The sequence below is a fragment of the Onychostruthus taczanowskii genome, unplaced genomic scaffold, assembly GCF_017590055.1.
Source record: "Onychostruthus taczanowskii isolate IOZ18803 unplaced genomic scaffold, ASM1759005v1 scaffold105, whole genome shotgun sequence".
Classification (NCBI taxonomy): domain Eukaryota; kingdom Metazoa; phylum Chordata; class Aves; order Passeriformes; family Passeridae; genus Onychostruthus; species Onychostruthus taczanowskii.
The window spans coordinates 45,383-67,674 of record NW_024497078.1 but is presented as its reverse complement, the minus strand read 5'-3'; the positions used below and the strand labels follow the sequence as shown (position 1 = coordinate 67,674).

At 38.3% G+C, this 22,292-nt stretch overlaps 1 protein-coding gene across 2 annotated transcripts in view; it reads left to right on the top strand.

Moving 5' to 3' along the window:
• Positions 1-21,411, top strand: part of ZMYM2 (zinc finger MYM-type containing 2) — a 66,631-nt gene extending 45,220 nt beyond the window's left edge. For both annotated transcript variants that reach the window (XM_041414434.1, XM_041414444.1), the window contains exons 11-23: positions 1,115-1,280; positions 2,137-2,171; positions 3,917-4,046; positions 4,216-4,331; positions 5,030-5,201; positions 6,717-6,818; positions 8,739-8,833; positions 9,799-9,967; positions 10,904-11,055; positions 15,001-15,115; positions 16,210-16,461; positions 16,835-16,955; positions 19,525-21,411. In XM_041414434.1, the coding sequence (XP_041270368.1) occupies positions 1,115-1,280; positions 2,137-2,171; positions 3,917-4,046; positions 4,216-4,331; positions 5,030-5,201; positions 6,717-6,818; positions 8,739-8,833; positions 9,799-9,967; positions 10,904-11,055; positions 15,001-15,115; positions 16,210-16,461; positions 16,835-16,955; positions 19,525-19,717 (1,818 nt within the window). In that variant the 3' untranslated portion in view covers positions 19,718-21,411. The remainder of the gene's footprint in view (positions 1-1,114; positions 1,281-2,136; positions 2,172-3,916; positions 4,047-4,215; positions 4,332-5,029; positions 5,202-6,716; positions 6,819-8,738; positions 8,834-9,798; positions 9,968-10,903; positions 11,056-15,000; positions 15,116-16,209; positions 16,462-16,834; positions 16,956-19,524) is intronic.
• The last annotated feature ends 881 nt before the right edge of the window (positions 21,412-22,292 follow it).

Sequence of the window (22,292 nt, the reverse complement as noted above, 5' to 3'; positions counted from 1 at the left end):
ATTTGAACTAATTGGCCTGTTCATACTTTTTTGGAGTCACAAAAACTACAGTTGGATTTTGTTTTGTTTTGTTTTTTTAAGCCATCAGAGCCTTGTGCATAACTGCAATGTTGTGTATGGTTTTATGTATTAATGTTTTATGTTGCATATATTATAACTTCCCTCTTCCTGGCTATATTATTAGGTTGACTTTGGATTCCTGAGCATCGTTAAAGTTTTTAATTTCTTAAGGTCTGCTTTAGGATGGAGGTTGCAAACAACATCAAGGAGAGCTGTAGTGCAAACAATTATTTGCTTACTTGAAGATGTGAAATTGAGGCTACCACTGTTCAGATAGTAATTGACAGTGTGGCAGATGAAATGCAGTAGCATCTATTCTGGAGGAAAACATTGTCTGCCTTAGTGATGCCTCATTAAATTAACATGCAGGTTCATGAAAGATACATTATTTAAATGCTTGAGTTTCCATGTTACATGCTAACTAAGTTTTGGGGGAGTCCTCTTTTTTTGAGAGAAATTGTTGCTTATAAATCATAGAGAAACTTGGATCATCTAAAGAATTGGAGTTTAAAATTGATGCCAAACTACTAAAGTAATGGAAATATAAAAAACATTTATGCTGATTTGATACCTAGAGAAGTGATTATTTTGGTGACTTTTTAAAACTTTTCATTTAAAAAAAAAAAAAATTAAAAAAACAAAAACCTGCCAGGTTTTGGAAGTACAAAAAATGACTTGTGTTTGACCTCATTTCAATAGAATCATTAAGGAGCCGAACTCTTTCTGCTCTTGTTTTGCAGAATGTTTCAATGAAATTAATTAAAATTGATGCACAAAATTATTTTTTATGACTCTTTAGAAGTGAGCAATTTTTTATTTTTTTGAACATAGTGACAGATTAATAAAAGCCAGCAGATTTATTCTGGGTGCTGGCCCCCATTAAGCAGTGGGAAATTAAGGCAGCTTAATGGTTTTAACAGCTGTTCGTGAGCGAGACTTAACTGTACAGTGCTACTGAATCCTCAGGACTCTTAAAAATGTAGCCTTTTAAAATGTAGCAATAATTTTTTCCCAAGGCCTGCTTAAAAACATGAAAATCTTCCTTTGCATTAAGGCTGTTCGGTGTGACTGTTGTAAGTCTCAAGGAGCCCTGAAAGAGAAGGTGCAGTGGCGCGGCGAGATGAAGCATTTCTGCGATCAGCACTGTTTGCTCCGCTTCTACTGTCAGCAGAACGAGCCCAACCTGGCCACCCAGAAAGGACCTGAGAACCTGCACTATGGTAGGTCCTGCTTCAGGGCTGCGGAAGTGTCGAGCCAGGAGATTCCTTTAAATGAAAAATGGAAAGCTGCACGGATAATTTATTTGTTGTGCTAAACTGCGTTGGGTGTTATCCTTTTCTGTGTTATCATCAGAGCTGTTGTCAGCTGTTAGCATTGAGCTGTTGTGGGTTAAGTGTAATTTTAGTCCTCTCTCATCATGGGAACAGAAAATGTTTTCCTCTTTTGTTGTGCTCCAGTTTGTCATCACTTACTCTGTGGAAACATTTCTCAAAATGCCTTTTGGTCACAGAGAACAGATGCACTAGGAATGAAAAAAAAGAAATTAATTAAATGGAATTAAAGGAATATAAGTGAAATGGCAATGAGAATACAATGATAGGATGAATATATTGCTTTTTTTTTCCTTTCTGTTGGCAATAGGTACTGTGTAAATTTTCTCATGGGCACTGAATGCATGTTCGTGTGGTTTAAATGGGAAGTCAGGCCAAGTTCAAATAAACCAGCTTTTAAATTAATGCAATTATAGCAGCTCAGCTCTTTTGTATGGCCATTTTCATACTTGAATGTTCTGGTGATTACTTTTCTGAAAGAGGCTGTATTCACATCTGACTAGAGCATTGATTTATCATTTGCCTTTGTGTAAGGCCCAATACTGGAGTGTTGAGGGAGATCAGTGGGGAAATGTCCATGAAGGAAAAGTCTTGTGTGCAGTTCTCACCTGCAATATGGTACTAATGAGTTCTCTTAATTTAATGTTACATTGGTGACAAGTGTTATCTTGAGCTGCTTACTGAAATTTGCTTTGATTTTGAAAAAGGGAAAAAAAATTCTAAAAATGTTTCCTTGTACTTTTAGATCAAGGCTGTCAAACCCCCCGGACAAACATGACAGTAAGTACATCTATTTAGTTTAACACACTCTTAAACCTCACTCTCTGTCGCTGTCTGCCTGTCTCTCTCTCTCTCTCTATATATATATATACACAAAACGTAATTAGATGTACTTAAAATGTGAGATCCTGGTGAATTAGAGGGATGCTATTAAAAACCAAAAATTATTGTCTTTGAATGATCCTAAGCTAAATTTATGGAGCTTTTTTGTCTCTTTCACATCTATAGGTGAAATAAAAATTTCAAATATTCATACTTTCTTTTCAATGTCTTCTGGGAAACTAAATCATCAACCACATGTTTTACATCTGTAGTGCTTATAAATGTTGCTTAAAAGTTGATCAGCACACTGTGTGTCTCATGCGTGTGTTCAGACTGATTAGGTGTATTTATTGAGTATAGAACAGGAAGAGAATTTCACTATCCGGTTGGAATATTAAGGTGGTAGCTCAGCTTTAAAAAGCTGAAAATAAATCTTCAGTTCTTAAATTTTATCCTTCCCAAGAGAAGAATTCTCTAGGTGCTCAAGGTCTGATTGACTTTGCTGCAGAGTAGGGAAGCAGAGCCTTTTGCAGGATTGCTGTCTGGAAGGGTGGGGATCATCAGTGGAGCAGGAGCCTTCATCATTCTGAATTTGTTTTTCTCAGCTTGTCGAAAATACTACTGTTAACATTGTTTTCAGTTAGCTTAGTGTATTTTGTTTGAAAGTTAGTTTGGTTTTGATTTGTTTGTTGCATGGAGGCTCTGAGAGAATTACCTTTTAAATGCAATTAGGCATTAAAGGTAAATTAGATTTAAGTGAAAAAGTGAAAGTTTTTGATGACAGTACAAATATAATTAGGAAAAAAATTTAAGAAAATTTCTTAGACAAGCTAAGCTGTCATGTTAAAAACTTCTAGTATTTTATGTTTAATGGTGTTAATTCATTTATGTAAAGATCATGTCTGTGGTATGTGTGATACAGTATTTTTAAAATATATTTTAGGGAGTGTACACCTGGTAGAGCATATTGCTGTTCTTGGGAATGGGCTTTCCTTCCCTATCTAAAAGGACATATGGGGCTCGTCTTCCTATATATGAGTTTGTTTCTCAAATCAGGTTCTAAAAGAGGTACTAGGGTACAAAAACCATGTCTGGAGCAAGAGGGTTTTTACCTCTTGACCATAAGGATGCAGTTTGGGCATTCTGGGGTGTTCCCAGGTTGTTGTCACTGTTGCAGAGCCAGCAGGGGGAGCTCGAAGTTCATACTTTAGGTAATAAAAAGGTGTTTAGAGAATTTCCATTCAGAAATACTTTTTTTTTTTTAAAAAAAAAAAGTCATCTTTGGACTATGGCATAATTCAAAAAGGTTAGATCTTGAGCCTAAAGGTTGTTCATGCTGCTTATAATGAGCTCTTTTTACAGCTAAAATTATTTTTTATGTTATAAAATTGCTTAAATGGCACTTTCACTTAAACAAGCATGTAAAAAAAGAGTTTTTAGGATACCTTCAATAAAATAAAAAAATAGGAAAATGAGCCATAAGTGCCAGCCCTCCTTATGGTGCTGGCAGTGGCAATTCAGTACTAGGAACGTAGAATAGCTTGCAATTTTAGAATAGTAGTTGGTGCTGTTGTGTTGGGCTTCTGTGAGCTTCTTCTTCAGTATCTCATTTATGAAAAGTATCAGCTGATATATTAAGTCAAGAACTTTGTGTTGGAATCAGTGTGGTGCAACAGCACCTTCTCTTCTTTGCTTGTCTGCAGGGCTCAGCTCCACCACCTTCTCCAACACCTAACAGAGAAATGAAGAACAAGGCAGTTCTTTGCAAGCCTTTGACCATGACAAAAGCCACGTACTGTAAACCTCATATGCAGACAAAATCTTGTCAGACAGGTAACTCCTGAACTCTGCTAGAACTAATTTCCTCATTGCAGCTTTTTCTTAACTATTACTGTCTTTTAACATATTGCAAATATTCTGATTTTTTCTTTCACTAAATGGCAGGTGTAAAATATATTTAAATACCTGGCAGTATTTGCCTTTTTCCTTTTTCTCTTAATAGAAGATGAGTGGAAAAAAGAGTATGTCCCAGTGCCTATTCCTGTACCAGTCTACGTTCCGGTGCCTATGAACATGTATAGTCAAAATGTTCCTATTCCTACCACGGTTCCTGTTCCTGTAAGTCAGACTTCAGTTTAAAATTGGCATTCCTTCAAATGCATGTGTGGGACTACCTTGTGCTGCTGGTTGTTCTCCTGGTCCATCTAAAGGATTGCAGGGCTGTTTATTGAAAAAGCATTAGAATCTGACAGTGGCACTTGATTCCCTGATTGTTCAGCACCTCTCTGCCTGCTTCCAGTGTGAAAATCTTGTGCCACTTGAGCTTTTTAGGAGCAGTTCTGAGTGATACTTCGTCTTTTGCTGAATATGCTGAATAAGCCTTTTACAGCAAGGTTTGTTCTTGGAATAAGGAAGCTGAAAAGGTTGTGTTGGGAAAGGATGGCAGAGTGGGATAAACAGCAGGAAAAAAAACAAGCCATGAAAACAATATGCTGATTTGTCCAAACTGTTAGTCTGAGGTTATAATCAGACAGGTTTGACGTTCCAAAGACCCTTCAGTTCTTTCTTTGACCTGCTATATTTTGTCTTTACTTTTCCTGTGCCCTTTCCTGCTGTCCCTTCTGTTCATAGCTCCTTCATGTTGGGTTTTTAACCTGTCAGCATTTTTGGTTAGCTCACCCTTGAGTGACTTGTTTCTAATGTGTATCAACTCTGTTTCTCAGAAGAAGAGTATAGATTTTTTTTTTTGGTTGTTGGTTGCTTTGTTGTGGCATTTTTTTTGTTTTCTAATTATCTCTGCCTCCCTGTCTGCACAGGTGCCAGTTCCAGTTTTTTTGCCCACTACTCTGGATAGCACTGAGAAAATCCTTGCAGCAATAGAAGAGCTGAGGGGAAAAGTGCCCTCAGATCCTCTGGAAGCTGAGCTACTGAACTTGTCAGGGGTGGTACCTGAACATGCTGGAAAAGCTGAAGCTTCTGATGTGGCCAGTGAGTTTCCTGATGAGTTTTTGACTGTTTGGAGTGCTGGGGGATGTGTGTGACAAGAAGAATTGGGTTTGGTTTTTCATTTTAGGGAAAGCTTGAGTACAATAGTGCTGTCACTGAGGTCTTACATTAAGTTACATTGTAGTTTAATGTCAGATGGCAGCTAAGTACCACACAGCCACTCGCTTACTCCCCTCACGCCTGGTGGGGAAGAGACTTGGGGAAAAAAGTAAACCTTGTGAGTCAAGAACAGTTTAATAATTGAAACAAAATAAAATACAATATTAACTATACTAGCAACTACAATCAAAAAAGGGGAGAGAGAGGAATAAAACACAAGAAATCTAAGTGATGCACCATACAGGTGCTCTCCACCCGCTGACCCATGCCCAGCCTGTTCTTGAGCAGCAATTGGTGGTTCCCAGCAATTCCCCCAGTTATATACTGAGCATTGTGTGGTGTGGGATACCCCTTTGGACACTTCAGTTCAGCTGTTCTGGACATGCTTCCACTCACCTCCTTGTGCACTCTGGCAAAACATGGGAAACTGAAAAGCTGATTTAGAGTAAGCACTACTGAGCATCAACCAACACATTATTCTCATAATAAAAATTTATATCTGAAGATCAAAAAGTCCCACATACATTGCAGTTTTAGTTTCTCAGTGCCCATGTTCCTCAGTGCCCATGTCTGTTTGCTCTTCTTTCCTGGCTCTGCTTGCCCAAATCTTCAAATCTTTTCTATATCTTTCCAGTAAAATTTGCCTTCACTCAGATGAAATTTTGAAGGCTTTTTCCAAGCTCTTTCAACAGATTTCTGAAAGGCTGACAAATTACATAAACTTACACTTCCTGCCTCGTTATGTAGGAGGCCAGTGGAGCTTCAGTCCTGGGAGGTTTACTGTATTCTGATCTACTGCCATTCTTCTACTAAAACTGCACATTTCTGGTAGCACTGCAAGCTTGTCATTTTCAGTTTCTTGCTCTCTTTTGTGAAGTACAGCTAGCTAAATGAGCAGATGTATGGGATGAGAGCTTGCTCACTTACAGAGGACTGAATTTGGACCAATCAGTGTTTGCCAGGAGTTGGAGAGAGTTCAAGCATTGTTTCTCCCCGCCTGCATGCCTTATTTGAGAAACAGTTCCTACAAAAGCAGACTTGAAAGTCTGTTGTGACAGGATCAGGTAGGAAAATAGACAGTTAGTTTTGTCAAGATTGTTTGAGTTCTGGGGTTGGTTGATATGATCCAGGTTCACCAGTATTTGATTTTCTATACATGTGCTTTGCTGACTCACCTTCATGGAGAAGAACAATGGGCTAGTAAGTATCTTTTATGTTTGAAGGAAATCAGGTTGGAAAAGTAAATATGAGAACCCAAGAGCAAGAAAATGTAGGATGGTAATGAGCAGAACAATCAGTTTTAGAACAACTCAGCTTCTAAAGTTGTAGATCTGCACCATTTGGCTAATCCCATGTGTTGGTTAAAATAATGAAATGTTTTCCTTTTCTTTTAAACAGGTGTGATAGTTGAGTCAAATCTCGTAAACTCAGAGTCACGGACAAGCTTGCCTGATGTTCCATATGAGCCAGACCTTGATATTGAAATAGACTTTCCAAGAGGTAATTCTTCCATGATTTTAATAAACACTGTGACACTGTGGGCAGCTGTTGTACCTTGTTTAATCATCCTTTCAAAGGAGTTTTATTTGATTGCAGGATCCACCTTACTGACTTAGTTGAAACTTTGCCATGCCTTTTGGGGCATGGATGGGGGACTTCTGAATTAGTTTTTCCATCTTTCTAAATGCAGTATTTGAAATAATGCAAAGAAAAGGGGAAGTTAACCATTCACAAAGAACTTGGCTGCACCATTTGTTTTGAACATGGATTTAGGAAAGTTCTTTGAAGGCTCAAGGACTCAGATGGCATGTGTCATGGAAAACATAATGAATCATTCTTCAGTCTTCAAGTATTTTCACAGTTTAGAGGAATTACTAAAGAATCAACTTCCCACTGAAGTTTGTTAGAAAATTGGCATGCAAGTTGGCATGCTGCACACCACTTGTGTTACCTTTTAATATCTGGGTAATGTCCGTATCTGCCTTTGAAGTAGTAGCATTATTTGAATTAGCAGGAAAAAAATCACTGCTTTGAGACCTTTCTTGAAAGAAACTCTTGATGTTGTTTAGTACAATTTCTACCACTCTACAGAATGCAGGGAACAGTGTCTGTTTCCTTGCATCATAGCCCAGTAATCCAAGATCCAAGAAAGCTTCTGGCTGTAGTTACTGTCGCTGTTATATAGCTTCTGTTGGACACATGACTCTGAAATCTGTCCTGGGCAGGTTCTGTAGGAGCTGACAGGCTCCTTTTGTGCTGTGTTTTAGATACCTGCAGTAGATGCCCAGTTTGCTCCATGGCTAATTTAAAGAGAAAGCCTGGGGTTTAGTCTGACCTTAATCTTGGGAAGTTTACTAGTCAGATGCATACTACGTTTTTAACCCTCTTTTTAGTGAGGCTGGGTACATAAGAAAGAAAAAACATAGAAGAAAAGAAATAAGCAAGTTGGAGTAGTAAGTAGCAGCAGTCTGTAAGAAGCATCACACTGAAGTGCTTCTGAGATAAGATTCTTTGTGGTATCAGGAGAAGGACTGCTTTTGAGTCTGGGGCAGAGTTCTGAAATCTCTGCATGTAAGTGCTGTTTCATCTGCACCAGTTGGAAAGCTGTCATGAGAAATAAGGTGGTGAAATCACATTATCAGAAGAGCATTCGATTTTGAGTGAAAACATTTCTTTGATGGCTAAATGAAGGATGAACCATCTTCAATAAAGTAAATAAATGTGGGACTTGCAACACTAAATCCATTCATACATTGTCTCATTCCTCAACATTGCCTGAAATAGACTCCTCAATCCTACCCCTGAAATGTTAAATGAACAGTATTTTGAGGTATTGCCATACATCTGCTTACCAAACTTAACTGTGTTACCTGTCATAAGCTAGACCTCCACCACATGTATAAATACAGACTAAACCAGTTTCACTGAAGGAATTTGCCTTCTGATTCTTAATGTTTTAACCAAGTGTGATGCACTACAAGAAATAATGAAACTTATAGAAATCATGTAAATACATGAACAAAACCACATGTACTAAGTTAATTTGTATTTTTCCAGTCATAGCTGCTCATTCTCATTGTACCTAAGAATTTTTGATGCCAAAGACAGCCTGGGCAGAAAATATTATGTAAGAGTCTACAATAAGAAATTCTGCCTTAGCAACTTCAGATAATACTTGAAATGTTGAGCATTGTGTCCTCTGAAACCTACTTGGAAATAAACTATTTGACAGCTTTGTCTTAGTTTGGATATAAAAATAGGTTTGCTTCCTCTTACCAAAATCCAGTGTTTGGTTGTGTTTATTTGTGTGCCTTTGTGGACACCTTACGTTAAGGCACACCGATATAGTTAATTGGTTTTTTTCAAAGCAATGTTATTTAAAAAACATTTAGAAATAAGTTGCTGTTAATGTATTTTCAGCAACTGAGGAGCTTGATACAGAAAATGAGTTTTTGTTACCTCCTGTTTTTGGTGAAGAATATGAGGAACAACCAAGGCCTCGGTCCAAAAAGAAGGTAATTTTTTCTTGCTATTAAAAATACCAAGAAATGCGCAAAAATTTATGTAGGAAAAAAACCCCTCTTTTTTTAGCTCTGATAATGATTTATAATGTTACAGTGTTACTGTCTACTCATACCTAATATCCTATCTTTATGACATACATTGATACATTTCAAGTAATAAATTTATTTCAGTGGTATGACTGTTGCAGATAGCTGTTAGATTTGATAGGAGTGTGATTTGTAAATTCGGATCCTGTTTTTGTTTCACAGTGGCAGAACTGTTGATGTAATGTGCCACTGTGTATATACCTACTGTATTCTTAGTAATGCTATTTTACCTTCTACTTTGAACAAAGGTGTCTTGGTTTGATTTGATAGTAAGATGGAAAAACATTGGCATTACCATGGTTTATAATGGGAGCCATACCATATAAAAGAGTTTAAAAAAAATTTTTATTTGCTTGTAATTTTCCCAGATTTTATTTTTAGCCAGTCTTAGTTTAGACATTGGATACAAATTAGCCATAGTATTTTATTTAGAAGGATGCTACCAAGAAATAATTTCCTGTGTCTGGCACAAAGCTGAAATGGTTTTGTTCCAATAACTGCAGTAGAAATTGCAGCTTTAAAAAAAAACCAGCCAACTTCTACTAAAGCTTTCTAATAATAAATTAGTCTTTCTAGTATCAAATCTGGAGTAATTTAAAAAAATAGCTTTTGCTGGTATGCACTGGACATTATCACATATCCAGCTGCTGGGCATGCTTTAATCTGGAGCCAGTGCTGCCTTTTCCATTGGCAAAGGGCTCATTTGAGCCTACGAGTGGAGCCTGACAGATTTGTCGCATCTTCAGCTCCCTGTGCATCGACTCGATGGAGTTCTGTGAGTGCCCTTTGGCCTGCAGCTGGCTGTGCCAGGTTCTGTGTCCCTGCTGGTGGGACTGCTGGTGGCCTTACCCTCTGTGTTGCCACGGCAGGGCGTGAAGAGGAAAGCAGTGTCGGAGTACCAGGCGCACGATGACAGCTCCGAGAACTCCGAGTGCAGCTTCCCGTTCAAATACGCCTACGGGGTAAACGCGTGGAAGCACTGGGTAAAGTCCCGCCACTTAGACCAAGAGCTTCCAGGGCTAGAGGAACTCAAATCAAGTAAGTAGTTCCAAAAATCTGAAATCAAGTAAGTATTTCCAAAAATCTAGCATCCAGATTCTGACCTGCTAGGGAAAATTGCCATACTTGTGTGATTCTCAGCTGGAATTTTTGATGGAATTTTTCTCATGTCCTTAGTGTTTCCAGCATGACCGAGATTATTTTACCACAGAGTTGCCAAACTCTTTTTTTTCTAGTTTTTCCTGTTTGGTTCAAAATGCTGGGTCTCACACTTCTCATGAAAGCTAGCACAGCACCTTCTTGGCTGTTCTGATTTTCTGTGACCATTTAAATTTTTTGTTTGCATCCTATTTTTCCTCATATTCTAACTCACTTCAGGGTTCGCACTGTACCTGGGCTTCTAAATGGCAAGGGAGGCACATCCTCCTACTCTTTGTCCTGTAAGGAGATCTTCCTCTGAGGCTGGCATTACCTGGCCATGGAGCTCTGGCACAAGGTGGCCTTTGATCCCCTGGAGCCCTGCTGCTCTTTCTGCAGCTCTCCTCTCTGTACACATTTGTCCTGTGGGGGAAAAGGAGAATTGCTGCTACTCCTGCTGTTCTTCAGCTCCCACATGCATCTCAGCACCCTTGTGTTGTGCTCTTGGGTCTTTGGAAACTTCTGTTTCCCCTGAAGGTGCCCCTCTACACCACTGGCTTCACTTCGGCATCTTGGGCTGCCTCTGTGTCATCCTGAGCTGTGCATGACAGTACATTTGTTAGCAGGTGTTACTGCATTTGGTTAACTAGATTTTACTGTGGGAGCCTTGATTGTTTTAATACAGACCTAATATTTTAACTGCTTAGTACATTTTAGTCTCATTCATTCGTTAATGGAGAGGACATCAAGCCAGTTTCCAGTCCAAAAGTACCCCATCCCACCTTCACTGTGTGACAATTCTGTTGTATAATGTAGCATTTCTTCTCTATTTTACAGTAAAGTCTGTGAAATTAAAGGAAGATCTATTATCACATACTTCAGCTGAGTTAAACTATGGGTTGACACATTTTGTCAATGAAATTCGAAGGCCTAATGGAGAGAACTATGCACCTGACAGCATCTATTATCTGTGTCTTGGAATTCAGGAGGTTAGTAGAGGCTGTAGAGATGGGAAATGGAGCTGCTGATTTGACTGTAACCCATTTCAGTAGAAGAGTGGAGATAACATGGATTTACTGGCTAGGAGCTACCCTTAATACATGGCTGTGATCAGGCTGCTTTGTAATCACATTGTAGGGAGCTGTCTGTGCAGGAAATGAGTTTGCAGACCCATCCTGAAAGCTCAAACACACATTGGTATATTGTAATAATTTTAAGCTTCTTGCTGGGTTAAAGCAAGTAATTAACCCAGTCAAAAACTCCATAGTCTTCTCAAATGCTGTGCTTCATTTTGTTTGCTAAAGATGTCCAATGTAAAAACAGAATGAAACAAGGCATGATCTCTAAGCCTTTGACTAATTCAGTTTCTTAGGATAGGGAGGAAACAACCTAAATTGAGTGTCTTTTGGGGAGGATCTAATTTACTGAGTATTGAAGACTGTGGACAGGCAGGATAGGGTGCAGAAAACTCTGCTGTATTGACTGTCTTACACACAGTAAGATGGGAAGGAGTCAGGTTGGATGTAGTGGATGTGAAGGCAGTAAACTGTTGCTAGGTAATTAGAGAAGCTGTTCTGCAGCTGATCTTTTAAGCAGGGAGGGCTGTCTTTAATTTTTGCTACATAAGCGAAAACATAGGCAAAATAAAAAGTGTTCAGAGCTGAGAGCACAGAAAATTGCATTCAAGTTAAAAGGCAATAGAAGATGTGTATGATGTGGAAAGCAAGCTACTCACAGGGTTTGCATTTCTACTTAAACTGTTCTATACTTGAGGCAGAGGACTTGAATCAAGTAACAATTTTTTAATTGAAATATACTTATTTAAAAAATAAGTAGTAAAATAGTAATTTTCCTGTGTTCCAGGTATGCAAAAATAAAAAGTTAGTTGCTACCTTTGCCTCATTGTTGAAATTTGAGAAGCAAACATTGATTTTTGTCAGTGGCTTTTTAGTCAATATTGCTACAAGGTGTGTTTCAAATTCAGCTAGCTTTCTGCTTCTGCACTTGCATGATACACTCTCTCTCTGTGCCTTTCTGTTGAATTGAAAATACTCATCTTGAGCAGATAAACAGTACACAGAGGGAACTCTGTGTTTATAAAATGGAACTCAAGATTTTTTAAAATCTTTCTCTTTGTACCTTTGACATTGTCTATTATGTCAGTCATGAAAGCTAGTTGTGTATAAAACATCTTTTTTTCAGCTCTTCAGAGCCATAGTTTGTGTGGCAACCACAATTATCATGAGGTCTAATACACATACACAATGCTGGAACATTAGTGGAGCAACATGTCGTCATTTTGCTGTAATTTTACTGCAATTTTACTGTTTGTACTTCATGTCCAGTATTTCATTCAGGCAGTGTGAACAGCCCTGATTTGTTGGCCAGACCAGTAGGAAGATGTGTTGTGTTCTGATGAGTTTGCATTTCACAGAGGCAGACAGCAAGTGAGGGACAGAAGCATGAGCTGTGAAGGGCTTCAGCCATCATCTGTGTGCAGATGGCAAATATTTGGGGGCAAATATTTCCACCCTTCTGAAGAAACATGTTTAAGGAAGCTAGTGGTACACTAAATGCAATGCAGTTGTCACAATGCACAATAAAACTCCATTGCCTTCTAGAATTTGCTTAGTCCTTTCCACCTGACAACCCCAAGCCTGAAAGAGAATAAATTGTCTCTACTGCATAAAAAGTATTGGCTTTGTTGAACTTGGAAGGGGCTCAGAGGAGCTTAAATGATGCCATTTAAGGATACAGTTGGGCCAAACATCATTAATATTTTGGTATCTTAGAGTAAATTTCTCTTCAAAGGAGGAGGATGTAGGAACCATAGGCTAGTAAAAAAGTGCATTCCCCTTCCACCAGCATTACTGCACTCATTGTGGCTAAATACTCAGTTTGGAGCTTTTCCTCATGGATAAAATGTGGTTTGAGCCCAGGAGTCTTCAAGTCCTAAGTTGGTTGGTTTTTTTTAAAGTTTGTAAAACAGCTTTTTCCTAAAGGAAGCACTGTAAAATCTGTTCCAGGAAACCGGTCCCCGAGTCAGATGGTGCAGTTTCTCAGTTCAGGTTCATTTGCAGCTGAAATTGTTCTGCTTTCAGACAGAAGTGGTTCAGTAATGGTTTTGGTAACTCTAAAGGAGTGAGTGATCCTGAAGGATATCACACTTAGAATTAAAGGCTGCTGCATGGTCAGGCAGGCATCTAGTGGAGAGGGTTCATCTAGAGGAAGGTGTTAGCCTGCAGTGCTCCTTTGTTGCATCATGGCCTTCATTCTTTTTCCCTAACTGGAATTATTGGGATTTGGTTTGGGTTTTTTTCTTGTTTTTTATATGTCTGGTAATGGGGTTGTTTGGGCAGGCTGATAGAGTTCGGCAGACATTTGTCTGAAAGTCAGACAAACAAAATTGCTGTGGACAGTGATTCAGCCTGTTCTCCTCCACTGTGGGATTCGGAGGCACATCCAGTTCCTTCCCATGCACTGCATTTACAGTAGAGTTCATCTCAGGTGGAAATGGCTTGTGCTCATCCTGCTCCTGTAGGGTTTGTAGAGCAGCAGAGCACGGTGCTTTGGGAATGGAGGTTTGCAGGTTTGGGTGGTAGGTTGGAGTCTGCCCTGCTGCACAACGTCATCCTTCTATAGACCCTCCAGTGCCAGTGCTCCAGGGGGCTTCAGACTTCAGCTGGTGATGCCAGGGCTTAGTCAACACTTACTGTGGACCAGGAAGAAGTATTTTTAGTTGAGTCTCACAGGCTTGGGTGTGGATTGGTTTTGAACCAGTTTTCAGTCTTCATTTTCACTGCCAGCATTCAGTGTGAGTGTTTCATGCAAACCAGAGGAAAATACGTGGTGGAAAAATGTGCCAGGGAATGGAAGGGCGAATGCCACGAAGCTTACAGTGGGCTGTTATCTGGCTTAGAATTGCTTTATGAAATCAAAACTGGTGTATGTAGAAACAAGCACATGTGAGGGAATATTGTGCTTTGAGGAGTTAGTTAAATCCATCATATAAAATAGTTATCTAAATGAAAATGTTGTTGAAAACCTGTAGGAAGTGTGTTCATTCATTTGCCCTTATTATAAAATTAAGTGCAAAGATAAGGAGGCTAGGATGTACTGAACCATGATCACCTGTTATAAGTGTTGTGTTAATGTGATTTCAAGCATGGGTACAGAAATAGATGCCATTTCCAGAAGCAAATGTGGTTTTTGTCTGTCACTTTTATTGTAATCACTAACAGGCATGTTCTTGCAAAGATAATGCTGAAGTGGAAAACTTAAGAAGCCAATCCTCCCTTTCTTAGAAATGTCTCAGAGATGATAATATCAAATAGTAGTCCTCAGCCATTAATTCTTGGTAAAGGTTCAAAAGAATTTTTGTCTGTAAGGTCAAGAGGGGTGAGATAATTAGATTGCAGAATAGGCCAGTACCTCGCACCATCCTATCATCTTCTCGTATTGCTGTATTATTACCACAGATACATGGGTGGGTTTTTTTCTCCCACTTTTGTATTGAAGATGGTTTTGTCACTGTTTGGAGTTCACATTTAAAAGTGCAGATTCTTGCTAAATGTAGGTTGGTTTTGGGTTTTTTTGAAGGCCGAGGTGTAGGAAAAGATAAATTAGTTGATTGTGGTTTGGGGTTTTTTTTAATGACTCCCCATTCACTGATACAATGTTGCACACATGAAATCTTAGAGAAAAATGTTAGTTGCAATTAAACTGTGATTCATATCCAGTTAGAAATTTACAACATACAATTATATTGGAAGTAAATGTTACATGTAAGGTATTGGAAAAGTGGCATAGCTTTATTTTTAGATACTGCTTTTCAGTACAACACTTGCCCAGTTACGAAAAAAAGAACCCTGTAGCACAGGAGTTGTTCTAGTCTAGAATTTTAAATTCTGTGTCTCTCTCTCCCTTTTCTGTAGTATTTATACAGGAGTAATCGGAAGGACAACATATTTATTGATCCAATCTACCAGACGTTTGAACAGGAATTAAATAAAATCCTTCGAAGTTGGCAACCAAGCATACTTCCAGATGGTAATTTTCTTTTTGGTCATGTATGTTTTTCGTCTCTTAAAAATTATGTATTCTTAAGCATGCATATATATATATATAATGTATATATATGTTATGCATTGCAATAGCAGCTGATGAAGAATTACAGACATGTCTTCTAAGATTTAACTTAAAACTGGACCTGTTTTTATTTGTCTTGTTTCTGGGTAATCCATGCTACAAGAGTTGTTTTTGCCACTGACTGTTAAAATTAACTATTCATCTTTAGGAGAGAAAGTTAAAAAAAGCTCTTTGACCTATAGTTTTTACCTGAGCTGAACTTTTGTTTTTGCCCATTTTTTCCCCCACATGAAAGCAGGCAGGCACTGCACTATATGTAGGTAGGGCTAACAATTGATGTATTTTAGAATTTCTCACCTGAATTAGGAGGACTCTTTGCTGGGAGTCTTCTGCTCAGAAGGATCATTGGTTCATGGAGAAAACAAATTTTTCCCAGCAGACCAATGTTGGCGCTGAACTGGAGAATCAGCTGTTCTTCCATTGTTTTCACAATCCTCACTTGAGTGAGGGCCTGCCCTTGCCAGACCTTTTCCTTTCTTTTCTCAATCTTGGCTTCTCTCAGTACAGCCCAGAGAGCCTCTGTGTTGGGCCCTTCCTGAAACCTGTTATGGTCCAGGAATGTTTTCCAAGTGAGATACCCATTAGTAATAAGAAGGAAGAAGGTAGAATGTTTGGAGGCCTTAACCTGAGCAGAATAAAATTAACTCAAAAATATGCTTTTTATTATAGAATTACGGTTACTCTATTGAGCATTAATTTCTATGAAATATCATGAGAGAGCTGCGTGTCAGAAATGCTGTTGTAACTAAACAGAAATGTGTTCTCTCTGAAATTGCCTGTACTGATATTTCCCATTGACTGTCTCAGTGAGTGTCTTTAACAGGTGGCTTTGGGGAGTGTGAACATAAAAATAAATAAGTTTATCAGCAGCTTCTGTCATGATCATTCTGTTGTATTTCACAGTAAAAAAAAACCTTTTTTTTTTTTGTTTTTTTAACCTTGATAGTTCATGGGCTAATCCATTGTATTTTCCTCTACTATTCCTTTTTTCCAAGGATCAATATTCTCTCGAGTTGAAGAAGATTACCTTTGGAGGATTAAACAGCTAGGATCACATTCACCTGTTGCTCTTTTAAATACTCTGTTCTACTTTAACACTAAATATTTTGGCCTGAAAACAGTGGAGCAACATTTGAGACTTTCTTTTGGCACTGTTTTTAGACAGTGGAAGAAAAATCCTCTAACAATGGAAAGCAAAGCTTGTCTTCGATATCAAGTGTCTTCCCTGTGCAGAGCTGATAATGAAGGTACTATGGCAGTTCAAAATTAGCATTGCAGGGGCATCCACATGGCACTGATGAGGGACATCTGGGCACCTGGCCAGCAGCCAGAGCTCTGCCTTTGCATACAAAGTCTACCAGCTCTCAGCTCCCAGAACTCTTAATTGGAGCGTGTGGTCCATGGGGACTGCAGGGTCTCTGAGTTAATTTGAGCCCACTGGTCTCCATGTGAAATGCTGTGACTTTGCTGTGGCTGTGGGTGGCATTTCCAGTTTGCAGATTTGCACAGTTGTGGTCAACCACCCTGTGGTACTTGGTGGGCTGCTTATGGGGAATTTTACTGAAAAATATGAAATAACTTCAAGTTATAGCTTAGATGTTGTTGATTTTCTTCTTAAAGATAAAATTGCTACTGGAAAAAGGAAACATGAAGATGATGTGCCAGTATTTGAACAAATTGAAAACACATCTGATCCAGCTAGATGCCCTGTGAAAATGTTTGAGTGCTATCTGTCTAAAAGGTAAGTGTGATACAGGCTAATACAGACAGGGTCTAGGGTAAACCAGGCCCAGAAAGGAACTGTTTTGATGCAACGTGAAATGTGCTCAAGCAAAGGGAATGGATTGAAATCTTACGGAAAATACCTAAACGAAATCTCCAGTTCTGTACCTGGACATTAAGTGTGGGAGCAGTGGAGTACTTCAGTGTTAATTGTCAAGGGCTCCATCTGGGAATAACAATACAATTCCATTTTCTTACCTAAGAATACCAAGCATCTCTGCAGAGAATTGCCAGATCAAGGATTCTGGTGGGTTTTGCTACTGAGGGTTTTGTTTGTGAGGTCCCCATCTCTTCACTAAGAATTGGGTTAAGACAACAGATTTGCTTCATTATAAGTTATCAGGCATCTGAAATGTAGATGCTTTTGAGGTACCCAGTGGGGAAGCATGTTTGAAATATTTTGTCGTAGGAAAATGACTGCTGGCCTTAACCCAGTATTTAGAACTAGCTTGTTTCTATGTGATCTCTACAATTAATTCTGCAGGAAGGAAGGAAGCAGAATTTATTGCATTAATAAAAAGCTTAGGCAACTCCTTAAAAATTAATTTACTAGCTAAGTGTTTTGAAGCTTAAAAAACAAGATTTCTTGGAAAGTACTTTTCCTTACCTGTAACACCCATTCAAGTGACTGATTTAATGTTTTGTGTAACTCTAAGGGAAATGAGGGCAAGTGGTACCAAAGAAATAAAATCACCTAGTGTATATACAAGACAATAAATTAATTATGAGACTCAATATGTGTTAGGAAATGGCATCGTGGTCTGAAAGGTGAAGAAGGAGCTCACACACAGCATCAGCAGAAGTAGGAGCATGTGATGTTATAAACAAGTAGAGAGGAGCTTGTGGTCTGTTAATGCAACTACCTGTTTTTCAAAGACTCAGTTGATCCTGGTTGTTGCAGGGGGATTTTGGAGATTATTTGTCATTAAAAAGTCTAAGTTGGATTTGTGGACTGAGTTACACAGTCACTGGGGGAGAGACCCCATAATTTTTTGTTCTTTAGGAGGAACATCTCAACTTTGGGGAAAAGAATGCTCTTAAACCCATTTGGAGCATCAGTTATGATGTGGTTTCAAGCCATGCTGTCTTGCAGATGCTGGTCACCATTGTTAACTAAAGCAGCAGACTCTTTCTCCTGGTTCTGCTTCTTAATTTTGTTGAAATAACTTTAACAGAATACTTGACACTGTAAAAGCTATTGTAAAATTTCAGGTAATGCCAAGCTGTTTGAAATACACTTGGCAACCAGTGGACAGCTGTAGCTGAAATTTCAGGATGCTTTCATTCACAGCTATGAAACATTGTATTATTGTCTCATTATAGTCTCAAACTGCACGTGGGGGCGTTAGGTTGGACATTAGGGATGAGTTTCTCCACAGAAAGGGTGATCAGACACTGGAATGGGCTGCCCAGGGAGGTGTTGGAGTCACTATCCCTGGAGGTGTTTAAGGAAAGATGGGATGTGGCACTCAGTGCCGCGGTCTGGTTGATATGGGGGTGTTGGGCCACAGGTTGGACTTGATAATCCCAGAGGTGTTTTCCAACCTGATTGGTTCCGTGATTGCTTGTTCTTATAAAAATACTGTTGTTTCAAGCAAGTAGGGAGCAGGTTAAAATATTTAAATTATTAGACTATTTTAAACAACCGTATTTGACTTCTTATCTGACTCTTAATCTTATCTACATGAGAGCAAAACAATCTGACAATCACCCCAGCAGGTGAAGAGCAGTACCTGAAATCTTATCAACCAATTTGGGAAGGTGAGCTGGTGAAAATCCTTACTTTAACTGAAGAAACATGAAATATAGCTGACTCCTGAAGTCTGCAGTATTTGTGAATGAGGGAGCTTGAGTGATCAGTTGCTCATCCAGAATTGAAAATGCTTTTCTGAGACTTGCTTAAATGGATGAACTGCTAAGATTTCCTGAAAAGATCTTCTCTAGTGTCTTAGAGGATGTTTCTGAGCTGTATGTAATTCCATAATATAGCAACTAAGGAATTAAGGGATTAAGATTTATAACAACCCACCTTTTAAATAAAACAGGAGGAGGAGGGATTTTAGCTGCTTACACTTCTATGCATCTCAGAACTACCATCCTTGGCTTTTCAAGGGAGCCCCAGGCTTTACATTCAGAGGTGGCCACATCAGCCAACAATTGTGTGAGCAGTTATTGATCTCATTGGCGTAATTAGTGTTGGGGCTCTTTGCAAATCATGGGAAGTTCTTTCTGGTTTAGCAAGACCTGGATGTGCAGGTTTTTGAAGAGTCTGTGATCTCTTGCATGCTTGCTGAGTCCCAGGCATCTGGGACTGGCTGGGTTTGGGCCAGACCAGGCATGGCTCCTTCCATCAGCAAGACCACATTTCTCCACATTAGTCTTTCCATTTTGGTTGGTTTGGAGTTTTTTTTGGTAACTTGCCTAGGTACAGTTAGAATTTTGCTTCTGCAAGATTTTGGAACTGCTAACATACTGTTTTGTTATGTGATGAGGCTGTGTTTCTCACCCCCTGTGTTTCCCTCCTGTAGCCCACAGAATCTGAACCAGAGGACAGACATGTTCTACCTGCAGCCTGAGTGCTCTGTGTCGGCGGAGAGCCCCATCTGGTACACTGCCACTTCACTGGACCGCAACACTTTGGAAAATATGCTCGTACGGGTTCTTTTAGTAAAAGATATTTATGATAAAGACAATTACGAACTGGATGAAGACATAGATTAAAACAAACTTCCAAAAACTGTCAAAACAACGAACAGCATTAGATATAGTCATGCTGCTAGACCTTTACTATGGAAAACATTTCAAGTTTACCCTTTGTTTATGAGTTTTGTAGCAGTGTGTACCCTCACCTGGGTATTACCATGTAAATAGTTTGTGAGTGAAAGTCTCCATTATTCTGCATAGTGGTTTTAGGATACATAACAAACACATTTCAGATTCTTTTTTTATTATTTATTTCATTAGGTATGTTTGTAACTTTTTACATTGCAAAATATGAATGAGAATGTGCCACGTGTAATTTTTTTCCCCCTCGTAGTAAGATACATCCATGTTGCACAACTCTGCTGTTGGAAGCTCCCTTGGAGGAGGCTCTTTTAATGGCTTCTTAAACCAGATGGTTGTGTATGGGTAGCACTACTAAAGTTTAGAACTTGCTGTGTCTTTCAGAATTTTTAAATGAATTGTAAACTAATAGGTTTTTTACTTTTTAGTTACTGAAGCCTTATAAGGTTATGTAGAGAGATTCCATCTTATGTACCAAAAATAGACAAAAGAGAATGCTGTCAATATTGGTGTACTGTAATGTGAATCTATTCTGGTGAAAACACTTTTTTGTTGCCCTTATTAAAACCTTAGTGTCCTTTTGTTATTTGTGACTCTCTCTCAATTGCCCCTACAAATAAAATATATATGTAAAAATAAGTGAATATAAGCTTAGAGCATGTGGTCATCAAGACACGTGTTTTGTAAAAAGGAAAAATAAACCAAAAGCCCCTCAAAAAAAAAAAAAAAAAAAAGAAAAAGAAAAAAAAAAGAGGTGTCTGATGACAGTGCTGTATAATCCTTTTTTCATCTTTACTTTTCCAATCATAAATGCCAGTACCTCATATTAATGAAAATTTGTCCTATGTAGCCTTATAGAAAGGGGTTCTCTGCCATATTACATGAAGTAATGTGGTATGCTAAATTTTTAACTTGTTTGTCCTTGCATTGCTGTATTTAAATACAGTCAGTACTTGACTATGGGTGGAAAGCTTATTTTAACTAATGCCTCCATTCAAAAGCCATATGAGATGTGAAGTTGCAACAAGCCGAAAGATAATTTTTCTTGAAGAAAAATCCTTTCATTTGCTCTATATCCTTTCCTTGTGCTTACTTTACTTAAGTAGTCTGATTTCCACATACGTGTTTAACTGCTTAAGTTCTGTTACTCGCTCTTATTTAACTAATACAAACCATATGGTGGTTCAAGCAATGGTTTTGCTGTTGTACTGAAAAAATGTGGTAGAGTATTCTACTATACTCATAAGCTTAAGTCTCTCCTAAATGGCATTAATTATCTGTTGAGAGGAATCACCTACTAAAGGAGAAACTTTCTATGTATATATATTACCACCTGAGGATTTATTTCTTGCAAGGGCTGCATGGCTTTTTCATTTTCCTTAGCTTAAAAGAATGCACATAAGGATGCATCTTTCTATATAGATAAATAAAGCTTCAGTTGCTTTGTTTTGTTAAACAAGTTCATTTAAATTTCTGCTATTGTGGTGTGTCTGTGAGTATGTATTAATTTTAGATATACCACTATTTCAAATGGAGATGGAAATGTACATGTTTAATTTTTCATTTCTTTCTGGTGGCATTGCCCTTCCTGTGAAATCAGGAAATACAACACAGCACCAGTGAGTAAATCACCAACAGCTTCAGTGCACCTTTCTCTTTGTGAGTGAATACTTAAGAACTTAGTTCATTAACAATTGGGTTTTTTTTTCAAACAGTAGCCATAGAATATACCCATGATACATAAAAGGGATGAAATCAGGAAGTGTAGTCATTGTTTTGTTCTGGTCTCTCCTGCTTTTTTAACACCTGATTGACCATAAGTTAAATTTACATATGGGGATCATTACTAATTGCCTGTGTAAAATGAAATTTTAAATACTGCATTCAAACCTAACTTTTAAGTGTTTTGATAAATAGCAGTAAGGATCACTTGCAGCTCCTTCTCTGTAGTTCAGACTTCAGGGGCTTCAGCAAAGATTTCAATTGCTCCCAGATTATAACTCTGTTTAATGACAAACACACTTTTCTAAAACTGCAAACCTTTAATGTGAAGCTGAAAGTTAAGTAGTGTTGAGTGTCTTAAGCAAGAGTTTCAAATTCTTGTTCTCAAAATCAGATTACAGCTATTTCTTAATAGTAAGGTCAGTCTTTAGTATGGCATGTTGAACAATCTCCAGGCATTTTCAGCACCAGGAAGAAATAATTAATAAATTATTCTTAAATTTTATCAGAAACAACATAATTGTTGTAAAATTCCTTCCATTTTCTACCCAAGATGCATCTGCCATCAGTAAAAATATCCAAGTTGGGTTTTGAAAAAGACATTTTTACATATAGATCCATGTTGGAAATGTAAAGATGGTTGTTAAGAAAATAACTTTTATTCCAGAAGATGGAGCTATTCCTTCATCAGCAATAATGTTTTTTGGGTGGCTCATGTGTTCAGATTGAACATTGTAAACTGCAGAAATATTGCAGTCAAGTCTGCATCATGGTTCGATGTATGCATTTT